This window comes from Apteryx mantelli, chromosome 16, assembly GCF_036417845.1.
Source record: "Apteryx mantelli isolate bAptMan1 chromosome 16, bAptMan1.hap1, whole genome shotgun sequence".
NCBI classification, from domain to species: domain Eukaryota; kingdom Metazoa; phylum Chordata; class Aves; order Apterygiformes; family Apterygidae; genus Apteryx; species Apteryx mantelli.
In genome coordinates this window covers 18522704-18536273 of record NC_089993.1, presented here as the reverse complement: position 1 = coordinate 18536273, position 13570 = coordinate 18522704, and the positions used below count along the sequence as shown (strand labels likewise).

General features: G+C 59.8%; 1 protein-coding gene across 3 annotated transcripts in view; it reads left to right on the top strand.

The window, feature by feature from the left end:
- The window catches only part of PEMT (phosphatidylethanolamine N-methyltransferase), a 35763-nt gene that overhangs the window by 13786 nt on the left and 8407 nt on the right, over positions 1-13570 (top strand). For all 3 annotated transcript variants that reach the window (XM_067306402.1, XM_067306400.1, XM_067306401.1), the window contains exons 3-4: positions 6382-6497; positions 11858-12003. In XM_067306402.1, the coding sequence (XP_067162503.1) occupies positions 6382-6497; positions 11858-12003 (262 nt within the window). The remainder of the gene's footprint in view (positions 1-6381; positions 6498-11857; positions 12004-13570) is intronic.

Sequence of the window (13570 nt, the reverse complement as noted above, 5' to 3'; positions counted from 1 at the left end):
ACGAATGTGAGCAATAAGGGGGGGGGGGGGAAAGCAAATTCAGGATGAGACGTGGGTGGAATATCTAAAGCGCTTGACTGTCCGGCACACTTTTGATCGCTTCCAGTTGACTGGAGAAGGTGCCTGCAGACCTGCTTTGATCGGGGAAATGCTTCGAGCTTCAAGAAACATAGGAAAATACCCGCTTTGGGGGTTTCTGTCTTGGTTGGGTTGGAACTGTGTGCAGCGGGGAGCACACTGTGCACCAAGTCATCTGAACGTGGGAGACGAGAGAAGGAAACCGTCCAAGGTGCCGCAGGACAAAGTGTTGCACTGTCCCGCAACGGAAAAGCTCTTCTGGCAGCAACTGGCAGCTCTTGGCTCCAGAATAGCCCCCAAATACTCGTGCAGGCGCAGTCTGTGCCCTGCCCTGCTCTGCTAGGAAACTGTATCATCAGGTTACTGGATCAGAGCTAGGTTGGAGGGCCGCGAGCCAGCAGAAGGTCTGTTATGACCATCCAGGCGGGTTTCTCACGGCTGGAGCGCATCGCCCAGCCACTTCTCGGTCTCGGGGAGCCAGGCGTAGGTAGCCCGCGAGGAAAATTAATTAACGTAGCTCCTTCTGGGTTACTCGAAATCACCTACCTCCAGCTTCCAGCTCTTCTGACGTAAATCCTGAGCTCCGTGCCGCGAGGAGAAACTGTTCAGATTTTGTGTTGGAAATTGCTATCCAATACGAGCCCGTATTCCGTGTCAGATTTGTTTTTATTGAAGAGGAAAGGATCCGGCTCATGGAACATTTACGGACCCCGATTGCCTTGGTGTACTTTAAGCAGGGGCATGTTTTTATTGCAACCCGCTAATGAGATGGTGCTTGGACAAGTCGCATAAACACTATTAGAGAAATGAAATTTATTATCTAGCTGTTTATCATGAGTGGATTCAAGGTAAAGACTCATGTGGAAGTGATGTCGAGGGGCTGCTTTGAGGTAAAGCGTACCTAGTCCTTATGAAACCCTTCTCTGTTTACCTGCCGCCTTGTTTTGCTTGCCCGGCTCCAGGCTGTTAGCTGAGGTGACTTGGGCCATTTCAGTGCAATTAGTTTCCCTGGGAAGGGATGCAGGGTGGTTTTGTAAGGTGAAATTCCCGTGTGGTTTCGGCATACTGCGCAGTGGCTCCCGGGCCCTGCTGCCGTTTCCGTCGGCGAGAACGAGCAGCAAAAACCGCACATCGAGAGCCCGCGAAAGGCAAGGGAAAAGTCTTCCTGGAATTAAGTTTACGGCTTCCTTTCGAAGCTCTGGAAGCCCTTTGCAGACAGGACCAGGTTGAGCCTTTCCACTCACCCGGTGCTTGCTGTTTCCAGCGTACGGATGGGGAAATGGGAAAGTGGAAAAAATGAACTGGCTTGGCCTTGTCGTGCGACACAAGCTCTCCGTCGCTCCGGGTGCGGATCGGAGCCCGGACTATCATGATGGGGACGCTTGGAGCCCCCGGCGCCGATGGGTGTCCCAGGCTGGCTCTGAACCCGCGGGCACGGGCCGGTTCCTGCAGCCCCTCTCCGGAGGCGCCGGCTCCTCAGGAGCCCCAAGGCTTCAGCACGCACCCGGGGCTCGCGGGGTTTCCCTGCAGCTGCTCTCGGCAGCTCTGTCTCTTCCCATGTCTCGGAGAGTTTTAATTGTGCGGACGGGAAGCTGATGCTCCAGTACTTAGCGGAGGAACTTTGCCGAGCTGGAATCATTCTCTAAAAAGCTTTCGGGCTCCGTTACCATCTCAGGGCTTGCTGCAATTGAGTGCCTGCGAATGGAGAAGCCTTCGGAGGAATAACCGGGTCTCTGGATCGGATAGTCCAGAGCCGCAACCGCTTCCCTCTGTGCTGGCAGGAGACGCCAGCCAGAGAACGGCTCCCGCGGGTGCCAGCAGCGCGTGGCCGTCCTCGAGCTCCGGCTTCTCCTCCTGCCTCGGGAAAGCGGCCGTCGAGGGAGGGCTCTCGGCACAGGGGCGCTCGGAGCCGCCGCGGGGATGCGGCACGCTTCCCTGGCCGGCTAGGGGAAGGGGCGCCGGCAGCGGGTGGAGGAGCACAGCTGAGAACTGCTGGCTCATAGCATGCAAGGGGCGGTAGAGGGGAGGATGCACGAGGGACCGCTCTGTCAAAGGCCATGAGAGGGAAGACATCCCTCGCCTCCTGTTAACCCCGGCTGACGTGCACGTGCAAAACCGGGGTGGATCAGGCCTCGTGGCTCTGCCACCCTCCGGGTTTGCGCCGTAAGCAGGGCTCAGGCGCCGCCAGCGTCTGCAAAGCTTCGGGCGTCGGATCGGGCGCGGGGGAGCCCAGCGGCGGAGCAGGCCCCTTCCCCGGGCACTCGGGGAACGTGACCGAGGTGAGGCGACGGCTAATTGCTGCAGCGAGGCGAGGGCTGTTTAAGCAGCTAATTAATTCCTCCTAATCAGCCCTCGATCTGTCGAAAACTGCACGGCATTATCTCCTCTGCTGCAACACCTTGCTAATTCCTGCCTGAATGGCCTTCGCCGAGAACATATTTAAATAAACTCAATAGAGATTTCAGACAGATAGCAACTATAATTACCAGCTTGTACAAATTAAACCGCGGTTTGTTCTGTTCTTTTTCTCCTGCCTTGGCTGCCCAGAGCTCCTGCTAATCATGTTCCTGCTGCCAGCGGCACACCGGTCCCCGGGGCGTTTCGGCACATGCCTTCGGAAAGCCCATGCCGGCCCCGTGCTCCGGCTTCGTGCATGCGCGCTGGGCGCTGATGTGTTTGGAAAGGGAGAAATCAGCCGTGTGGTCTAAAATACGACGGACGGGAGATGGCAGGATGCTCCTCGGGCTCGTCCCTGCACAGTCTCCCCTCCCCACCTCTCCCGAGCTGGGAAATCTCCCAGAAAAGCAGAGCTTTTCCCACCAGGAGCACACGCTGGCCTCGGGCAGCCTGGCTCGGCGATGGCCTCGCTGAGAGGTTGGGTACTCAGGCATATCTGTTTCCTCGCTGTCTTTTAGATAAATGTGATAGCCTCGAGCAAGGTTATTTTCTGGCACCCGAGCGGGGACGGGCGGAGGAGAATGTCCTTCTGCTTTAACAAGGGATTCTAGGGAATCCAGGCTCCTACAAGGCTGAAGTCCAGGGGACGGTGGAGGGACACAGGCCCCGGTCAGGAAACAGCCCTGGTCTGGGCACGTGGTGATGGATTCCCACCAGTCCCTTTGAGTGACAAACCTGCTCCCGGCCCTAATCAGAGATGAAAGGAGAAAGTGCAAGCCCATATTTACGTGCCTTCCTCATCTCCCTTTGCAAATAACCCTGCCGAGGAAAACGTCTTGCTCCAGCCAAGCTCATGGCTTGGTCTGACCCAAGGTTGGCCACATCCTGGCCACAACCTGGCCACAACCACAGCCTGCCTGCAGCTGAACATGGAGTTCGACATCTCTCCTAATGCACACCACGGATAATCCTGACCGAGGATCTTGCTGCCAGCAGTTTGGGCCAGCGCAGAAGTGTCCCAGATCCGGGCACACATCCCTGCTCCGGGGCTCGTAGCACAGAGCGTCGCCCCAAGAGGGAGACGCTGCCCTGCAGCCGCGCGGATGCACATTGAAACGCCCGTCTGTGGAGCGCGGGATGTCCAGGACACGGATGCAGTGTGGCCGTATCCCCCCTTAGCCCGTGCCTCAGTTTCCCTCGGGCAAGCGGGCGCTGCTACCCCACCGGCCGCGAGGCTGAGCTCCCGCAGACCCACGCGGGTGCCGTGGCCACGGGGCGACGTGAGGACGTGGACGGACCCGTCAGCGTAGCGATGCCAAACAGCTCCCGGAGCGGAGCCTTCGGGGTATCCGGTTCCGCTGCCCACCTCTGGGTCAGGCAGATGTAAAAACGGAGCCGCGCAAAGCAGAGCAAAGTCTCTGCTGCAGAGCGGCGCTTGAGTGCATTAAAATGCAGCGTATTTAAAAGCCGGCTTCCTTGGACGGCAGGCAAAGAAAGAAAATCGATTTCCCTGAAACAAATACTAAATATTAATGAGGGGATGTTGCCTGCCACGCGCGCACGGAGCCGCAAAGAGCGTTTCCCGTTGAGCCGCCGCGGGGACAAGTCGGTGAGATGAAACTGCTTTTCGAAGGGCTATTTGCGGCCCTTCCCGAGTCCCGAAAGAGCCCCGAAAGACGAGAAAACGCCGAATATCTGCTCCTTCACAGCGGGGCAGCCCCCGGGGACGGGCGCTGCTGCTTTCGTTTTGCTTACGCACTTGCCCGAGCGCTCGGGGAGGCGGCTCGGTGCGGGGACGCGGGGATCGTTGCCATATTGCGTAGGCAGCGACTCGGCCCCGGCACGGCTCTGCCGCCGCTGGGCGGGCTGTTTTAATAACGACCTTTGGGGGAAATATTAAAAATATATATATATACTTTCAGCCGTCACCAGGTTTCCTAAAGCGAAAGCACAGAACGGGGAGTTTGGGGGAAGCAGGCTTGAATTTCTTCTATTTTGACCCTTGGGTAAGTCATGAAACTTCCTATTAACTCCGTTTCCAAACAGGGAGGAAAGGCGCGTGCCGGTGGCTGGCTCTGTCCCCGCATCCTGCCGGTGGGAATGCGGGCCGGACACCGTGCCGGGAGCCGCCACATTTCGCCGGCCCCTTCTGAGGCTGCCGAAATCATTTTGCAGCCGTCACGCAATCAATAAATAAATAAATAATAAAAAAACCCACATTGTCTTCTCATTTTCTAAAAATACAAAGCCGACTGCTTAGCCGGAGGTCGAATGAGAGCTAATATTAGCCAGAAGTGCCTAAAATTAGAAAACCAGCACCGCGCCAGAGCTAACGAGCCGCTCCAGGACTGGAGTCAGAACCGGAACCGATGCATTGCCCCGAAGCCGCAGCAGCGGCGCCAAGCCCATCTCCCGTCGGAAGCGCCGTGACGGCTGCATGAGAGTCGGCGCTTGAGTCCCCGGCTGGGGAGCCGGTGGCAAAGCGACGCGGCGGGAGCCGGGGCGCCCCGGGAGAAGCATCCACCCTCCGCCAGGTTTTGCAGCCTCCCCGCCGCGACGCGCCTTTCCGCAACCGGAGCGGCCTCCGGCTGGGATGCGGCACACATCCTGCCCCTGGCTGCCAGGCTTTGCACCATGCTCCCATGGCTGCTGGTGCAATTTCCAGGGAATTAGGAGATTCGTATAAATAAGTAGCATGGGGCTACATTCCCCCCCCAACCGTGACTCCGTCACCTGTGCGGTCACTTCCTTGCCTTTCCAGAGGCGGTGGCTCACCCATCCCTTTCTTTTTCCACTCTCGCGGCGCTCAAGCTGCAGCTCCCATTTTAGCAGCAGCATGACGCACGATGTTTTAAATTCAATTTAGAATACAAACCATTTCTACCAGCCAGGAAAAGGCAATGAAGCGGCGCTCTCTGTCGTGAGTGGATTTGTAATTTCAGAGCAATCATTGCATAACTAATTGAATCAGCCCTCGGCATGTGAAATCGGTGCCCTGCTTATCGGCGGTTTCCATCGCTTCCCCCCCCCCCCCCGACGCCAGCGGCCCCCCTCCGCCCGCGGCGCTTTGCTTTCGCATCAGCCCGGGGAGAAAGCGGTACCCGCAAAGTCGCCTCTCCCCGCTCGCTGCTTGAATAGAGCTAACAAATTGCCAAGCGCGTTCGGAATAGATGCACGGGGGGCTGCGGACGCGCCCGGGGCTGCGGCAAGGCGCGTTCGCGGCTAACGGAGCGGCAGCCGGGTCTGAGCCAGCCGTTCGTGCCGGGATGCTGCTCCGCCGCCTCCCTCCTCCCGCCCCATCGCCTGCGGGTGCCCCACACCTGCTCCGCTCAAATTTAGGGCCTAACGCAGAGGGTGTGGAGGCACCTGGAGATGGAGCCTGGAAGAGGAGATAAATACAGCTGCGTGCTGCTGAGCTGGGGGGAGCAGGCTGGTTTTAAGGAGGTTGGTCAGCTTGGGAGCGAGGCTCTTGCATTCAGTGAGTTGGGTTGATCCAACTGCTCAGCGCACGCAAGCCGGAGCGGTTCCCTGTGCTGAGCCGGCTGGCGGGAGCTCGGAGGAGCGCCGGGGGCCGCGCTGGAAGTGGGCAGGGATGGGCAGCCCCTGCCAGCGCTGGTGCCCACAGCTGGATGTAGAAGAGCACATCTGTCTGCAGCCTCTGCATCCCTGCTCCCATGTCAAAGCACTGCACAGAAGCCCGGAAAATCGGACCTGGGTGTCCCCGTGGTCTGTCCCCACCCTGGCATGTGCTTTGCTCCCTCCTCCCGGGAGAGCCACCCCGGCCTCCGTTGCAGCTCGGCCACCGCGTCAGCCTTAGCGATGCTTTAAGCCCCGTGGGACACATCTTGTCCAAAGCAGCGTCCCGGCGCCTCCGCCCACCGCTCTGCTTTTCTGTTGTCTCCTCAGGTAGCCCGATGGGAGCACAAAACGCGAGCGCTCAGCCGAGCCGTCGGCTCGCCGCGTGCCGCCTGCTACTGCCTGGGCACGGTTATCCTGCTGCTGAACTGCGTGCGGAGCCATTGGTAAGGAGCCGATTCCCGCGGAGCGGCCGAAGGCGAAGGAGGGGCGGGAGAGGCGGCAGGGCGGCCGCGGCGGGCAGAGCGAGCTCTCGGCCCTTCGGCGTCCCGGCTCCCCTGGCTCTGGTCCCTCGAGGCTGGTCCCCTGCAGCCCGGGTGACGGGAAGGCTGTTTGCACGGGAGGGATCATATGTAACAGCGGAAATTTTTTTTTATTTTTTTTTAATTCTTTCATAAAAATTAGAAAAATGATTAAGCCTCTTTTTAAGAAGCTGCCGAGTGGCCTGTGCAGAAGAGCAGGGATTATCCGTGCGCTGAGCAAGGAGTCTCTTTAAACTCTTATCCGCGAGCTGTTTAAATGCTACCTGTGCTAGCTCAGTAGTAGCGTGCGACTGATGCACCGCGCACCGTGGGAATACGTCCTTCGATGTGCTGAGCGCAGAAGAGGTTTACTGCGGAAGATTTCCTCAATGCCGGCAATTTATCTGCGATCTGATAGGTTTTTATCTCCAGCGCTGCTGGTGGAGGCAGACTCTGAGTAAATTCCCAGATTCAATTATGCCAGGGTCAGCGCTAATGGGTTGTTTAGTGCTTTGGGTAATTTCCCAGGCACGGAGAGCTCCGGTTGGAATCTGCCCAGGTGTTTTAGAGCTTTGCCTTCCTAGAAGTGACACCGAGACCTGCCCTTGCCCCTCTGGGCTTGCCGCAGCCGCCGCCGCCACCTGTTGCAGGAACTTCCGCAGTGAACGCGGCCGTGGTCGGAGGGGGGCAATACGGAGGGCATGTGCGCGCTGCTCGTGTCTCGGTGATGCACGCGCCAGGCGCTTGTTCGCTGGGAAGCGATGCAGAGCCTTTTATCTGGGGCTTTTAATTAAAACCGTGGCTGATGGAATGGAAGTCCCAGTTTCCCGGAGTCCCAGGCACGGCAAGGTGCCGCCGGAGCGGCGCGTGGTGCAAGAGTGGTTTGGGGAAAGGCAAAGCGAGCTGTCCCTCTGTCCCAGCACTGTGCATTACGCTGTCCCCCTGCAGCCGCCTCAGCGCCCTGCCGTCGCCAGCTGCGCCCGTGTCACAAGTTTGTGGGTGCTCATTGCCAGGAGTGAGCCTCGCTCGGAGGCGGCTCTGCCCCTGAGTCGGGGCCTGAAGCTGGCAGCAAGGTCAACCCAGAGGGCTGGGAAAGCCCCCCCTGCCCCTTGGTTTTGGAGGAGAGGTCGCAGAAGAGGGGGCAGTTCGCCTCCACCCGCGCTTGCCAGCTCGCCCCGATGCACCAAGGCCATTTCGGGGCACTGCTTGCAACGCGGAGCTGATTTTGCCCGGGCGTTTCAACACGGTTGGGTTATTCCCCGGCCTTCCCGTGCCCCTGAGTTGGACCGAGCGATGCTCAGCAGCTTTGGAAGGCTGCTGGAGCAAGGCAGGTCCCGAACTGAGAGCGGAGGAGTGGTTTCAGGATGGTCCTTGGAGATGTCTGTGCCCTGAAATGCGCCTGGGAAGCTCAGCATCGCCGCTGGCGCAGGGTGGCAGCCCACGGCGAGCCCCCGCGGCTGCCCAGCACCTATTGCCCAGCACGGCCGCTGCCCTCTCCCCGCCGCGCGTGGCCGGACCGGCTCCCGCGGCGCCCTCCCGCCCTCCTCCATCCAAAGGGATGTCTCCTTTGTTTGCAAAAACCTGCTTCCCTTCCCTTTTCCTTTCCTTTTTAAAATGCCTTTTTGAAAGACTCCGAGCCGGGTGAGGAGGGCAGGGGCGAACAGGCAGAAACTTGGCGAAGGGGCTCGACGTCCCTGCTGAAAACTCGCCGCCCGCCGCTGGCGCCCTCCTCGAGCCCGTCCCCGCTGCGGGGCTGCGGCGGTCCCCTGCCAGCTTTCCTGCAAACGGGTGGCGTCGAGGCAAGCGAAGGGCCGTGGTGCGCTCGTTAGGCAATTAGAGGCTTCCCAGCTCTGAGCTTCGTTATCGGCCTTGGCTCATTCCTGAGAAGCAATCCGGAACGACCTGTGACCGGAGGGGACCTGCTGGGGCGACTGTGCCAAACGAGCATCCTTAATTGCTTTGCTGTGACGCTTGTTTTCATTGCGGTCGTGTTCTTTCCGCAGCAAGCGGGGAGCCCCTATCGCGGAGTCCCTTATCTGCGAAAGCAATTTCTGAACTCCCGCCCGAACCGCGTTGGCTACCCCAGAGGTTTAGGGCTTTTATCCGTGTGACACGGGATGGGACGACCTTTGCCAGCCTCCGGATTGGCACCCAGTGTCGCGCTCCGCCGGTAGCTCTCCCCGCGGCGGCTGCCTGCCGTGTCGCGGCGACGCTGCCCCCGGAGCCGCTCCGTGCTCCCTCCTTGCCAGCTTCCCTTCTCGGAACAGGCGCGTGCAGGTGCGGTTTGCTTTGAGCTCAGGGACTTGCTCTTTTCCAGGCATCGGAGCGTTTCCCTGAGCTGCAAAGCAACCCCCACCTCCGTGCCCTTGCAGGGGAGTTTTGCCAATGAATTTCCAGAATTGCATTTGCCGACTCGTGTTCAGTCGCACCAGGAACGAGCATGGTGTAAAGGGTGCAGGGCCGAGACGGTGGCGGAGAAGCCGGCCGGCTCCTCTGCGCACAGAGGGCGGAAATCTCCCGCGTGCTTCCACGGAGCAGGGAACACACAGCAACGCAAGCTTGTGACGGGAACCTAGCGTGGCCTAAAGGAGCCAACCTCCCGCCAGGTCACGCTTCCAGCAATGCCCCATCACTGTCCCGGATGAGCCGCGGGCGGCCGGCAGCCCCTCGCACCAGCCGGCCGGGAAAGGGAGCCGGGCAGCGGGGCGCCAGACTGCAAACGGCGCCCAACTGACCTAAATAGGCTGCAAACCGGCAGCAGAGCGCAGCCGGTATTGGCGAAAGAAGCTGTGAAGATGATGACCGGGATAGCAATTGGCGGTGTCGGCAGGGCAATTTTAAGGGTTTTTTGTTATTGTTGTTGTTGTTTTTAAATAAACAAGTTGTTCTATTGCAGCACGCCGGCGTGGCGTTTGCTGCTGGGAGCTATTGGACGATTTACCCCAGTTGCCTGCTTTGGCCGAGAGGAACAAAAAAGCCCGAAACGGGGGCGAGGCCGTCGGCGCCGGCTCCCCGCTCCCCGTGCCCCACTTCCGTCCCGCTGCTCTCGCCGGCCCTGCTTTCGGGGCCGGGCGAAGGGAGCGGCGACCCAGTTTCCTCGCCGAGGTCTCGGCGCTCCTCGGCGGGGGAAAGGCATCGCGAAAGGCGGCCGCTGCGGTTCCCGCGGGGGGCTGAGCACCTTGGCTCCTCCGTGAGCCGGGCAGGACTGAAGCATCGCCGGGATCGCCGTGTGCTCCGGCGACCGTGCGGCTTTGGGGGTTGTGTTTCGGCGGGGCTGGTTTGACTGATAGTTGCAATCGTCGTTACGTGCTGTGCTGGCACGTAATGCCTTTCCAGGTGCTTGGGCAAAGCGGCTTCAGCTGGTGTCGTCTCAGGCGCGGAGCTGGGGCGCTGCCGTGCAGTGCATCCGGAAATAAACGTCGCAAGGAGCGGGACGCGGAGGCACGTGGTAAAGGCAGTGGCCCAGCATCGCAACTGCTTAAAACTGCTTTATTTACCAGTTCTAAAAACTCCTGCGCGCATCATGTTTAATGCAAACAGAGAGCGTGTTTAGGAAGATATGAAGCATTGCTCGAGGGAAAGCCGGTCCATTATCTCCGCGCAAACGCCTCCCTCTCCAGCTGGAAGCCCAGCATCAGGGCACCGAGCAAGACGTGCTGATGAGGGTAACTAATGCAGGACTATCCAGCCATGGAAAGGAAGGACGGGATCGTCTGGAGCAGGGGAGGAGACTCTGCCGAAACAGACGGCGTCACGTGCTGCTTGCACAACCTCCGAGCCTGGTTCGCGGTCATCCGGTTCACGCTCTCGAAGCCGCCTCGGCTCTGGTGCTCCGAGGCCGAGGCAGGTCACTGGCATAAATCAGAGCAGCCTCAGGGATGCAAGACAGGAACTCTGCGCGGGCGGAGCGAAAGCAGCCTCCGGGCGCTGGGCTCTGGCTGCCTCCCTCTCTGCTTTGCCATCTCTTTGCCAGGGGCTGGGAACCAGACGGGCACCGGCTCGGTGCTGGTCTCCCTCGCCTGCCCCCCTCCCCGGGAACCATCCCCGGCTTTTTCCTGATTGCTCTGGGATGCCTTCCCGGTGCTGGTGCGCTGGGCGGAGGTCCTGGCCTAATGCAGAATCAAACCCTTGGTGCTGCAAAAAGGCCTTAGCATCTCCATGCGCAGGAGCAAGGCTCCCCGGAGCATCGCCCGGGCGGTGCGGTGGCAGGGGTGCGGGTTGGGGCTCCCGTCACTTAAAAATAAACATCAGGGCAGCGATGCAAGCGGTCGCCTGCCGCACGTTGCGGCCGGGTTTGCACGCTCACCCCAGCGCTCAGGAATTGATTTTAAGCCAAGCCAACGTTAGCCTGGGGAGGGGAGGGCGGCGTGCTGGGTGCGGAGGACGGGGAGCCCTCGGCACGTGGGCTGCCGTGTGACCCAGGGCCGCGCCATTGTTCCTCGGCATGTGCTCGGCTTCCAGGGAAAGGGAATTTCCCAGTAATTTCCAGGGCGGAGGCAAGGTGCAAATCAATGAGCTGCTGAATTCTTGCTCCTCCCCAGCCCATTGCATTTATTCTGTGTTTTGTTCCCTTGCTCCAGCCTGAAGGGAAGATGAAACGGTTTTCCCCGGGTGCCTAAAAAAATTCCCTGACGATAGAAAGCACAGCAAGAATAAGCTCCAAAGAAAACAAAACTATCATCCAGGTCCCTAAACCATGAGATTTAAATATCACTTTGGAATTTGCTCGGTGCTTGTAACTTGCCGTCCGGTCTTCGAGCCGCCGGGGCGCGCTCCTGCCGCGTGTCCGTGAGCCGGGCGGGCAGGACACCCTCCCGCGGCTCTCCAGGGCGGCAAAGTCCATGGAGGCGTTTGCAGGACCTGGGGAGCTGGACCTCAAAAAAACCGTACCCTCTCAGAAGCTGGTGGCGGGGGGAGCACTGCAGAAGGGGTTTGCTGGTGGGGAGGAAGCACGAGCTAGCCCAGCAGGTCGCTCCCGGTCCCCGAGCTCCCCGCCGCGACAAACCCAAAGAAACCCAAGCTGGTTGATACCACGGTTCGGTGGGATCAGTGTTTGCAGCACCGAGCAGGGGTTGCAAGGGGAGATGCCTGCACCAGGGCAACCCCTGGCTGCCCGCAAGACTTCGCCTCCTTGCTCCTCCCGTTCGCACGCTGAGTAGGTCCGGATGAAAGGAGGGAGCTGGGGAAGTGTCCTCCTCTCTCCGAGCTCCACACCTCCCAGGAGGAGGCGGGTGACGGTGTTAAGGAGTCGCCGCTCTTAACCGCCCTTGTTGTCTCTCCGACAGCTTCACAGAGGCCATGAAGAGCCAGCCGAAGCTGGAGGGCTTGGACTGCCGCTGGGCCTATTTCTTGGGCTTGGCCATCCTGGCCGTCGGGACCTTGTTTGTCATCTCCAGCTTCTTGGCGCTGGGCTTCATCGGGACGTTCCTAGGTAAGCGCTGCCGGGATGTCCCCCGTCCGGCGCTCTGCCCGGCTCCGTGGGGCGCCCCGGGGCCAAAGCACTACACTTTGCAAGTAGTTTCTCTAAAGATGCCAGATCTTAACCAGAGACCTCCTTTAATGCTGCTGGGCTCTTTGGGAAAGGCTCATCCAGGAGGAAGGGCAGGGCAGAGTCCTCCTGTAGGTGCTTCCTCTGCCTCGTCTTCGGGGCGCTGTTAGATTTGGTCTCGGCTTCGCGGTACCAAGGTGTGATCGAACCCTGCCGTGGCCGTGCATGGAGATGGCAGCGCAGCAGCTCTGCACAGTGAGTCCAACCACCTTGAGTGTCAAGCCTGCGATTTTAGAAAGCCCCCGATTATCTCAGGAGTTCGAATGTCCCCCAGAAAGGGGGGCTGGCGAGCAGACCCGACAAGCCCCCCGTTGCCCCACGGCACGGAGTCTCCCGTTGCACCCTGCTGCAACGCCGGCGCCTCCGCAACGCGCGGAGCCAAGCGCGAGACTGAACTAACGCAACAACACGCGCATAATTTATAGTCTTATATATTATATTTTATAACGCAGTCTGGTGGTGAACCAGACCCCGACTGGGCTGGACCCTGGGCAGGACGGTCCCCAGCCAACTCGGGGCGGGAGGGAGGGAGGCGCGTGGCCGCTGCCGCTCCATGTTTGGGACGTCCCTACGGAGACGGCGGCACCGGCGCAGCGGCAGCACGGTGAGCAAGGCAGCGGTGCGAGGCAGGCCTCGCGCTGAGCCCCGGCCCGCTCGCCGCACGCACCGAGGCGGGGGCTCGGTTGCTCTTCCCTCTGCCATAAACCTGACGGGCCTTGACAGATGCTTTTATCTGCCGCTTTATGGCGGAAAGCATTTTCCACTGCGCCTGCTTTCCCATTTGGAGAGTAATTCTATTAGCGCTGTTGACTTTAAAAACAAGCCGGTATGTGCGGAATTCACAAAAATAAGAAACGAGAACAATAAATATCTAAGGAAAGGGGCAGCTCCCGCTGGCTGGAATAATCCCAGCCCCAGCTTTGACACTGCATTTAGTCTGTGCTTTTGCAAGCGCTTTACAAACCAAATTCAATTAGCTCCTGCGGCGTCTCCAGGAAGAAGCGAGGGCGGTAATAAGCCTGCCTGGTTTTCAAGTGGAGTTGCAAAGAAATGGTTTGAGTTGGCCAAGATCCGGCAACCTGAAATAGAGCCCAGGACTCCTGAGCGCGCGCGCGCTCTCGATGCCCGCCGGTAGCATCTCACCAGCTTGCCCCAAAACCGCCCGCGGTCACCCCTGAGCGCGAGGAGCTGGGTGCAGCCAGCAGGAGCCGGGGCGGCTCCTCTCCTGCCGGAGAGCAGGCAATGCCGAGCGCCCAGGGATGTGGCCAGGGTGGCCGGACCCAGGAGCACCCGCCGGCGAGAGCTGGTTGAACGCTCCCAAGGTTTAGCCAGGTCTGGGATTGTTTACGTAAAGTCTGATTCATCCGACCAGAAGGATCCGCTGGACCTGAACTGCCGGTGAAAAGCAAACAAGTGAGTCAGGTTCAGGGCGAGCGGAGAGCGCGGCTCC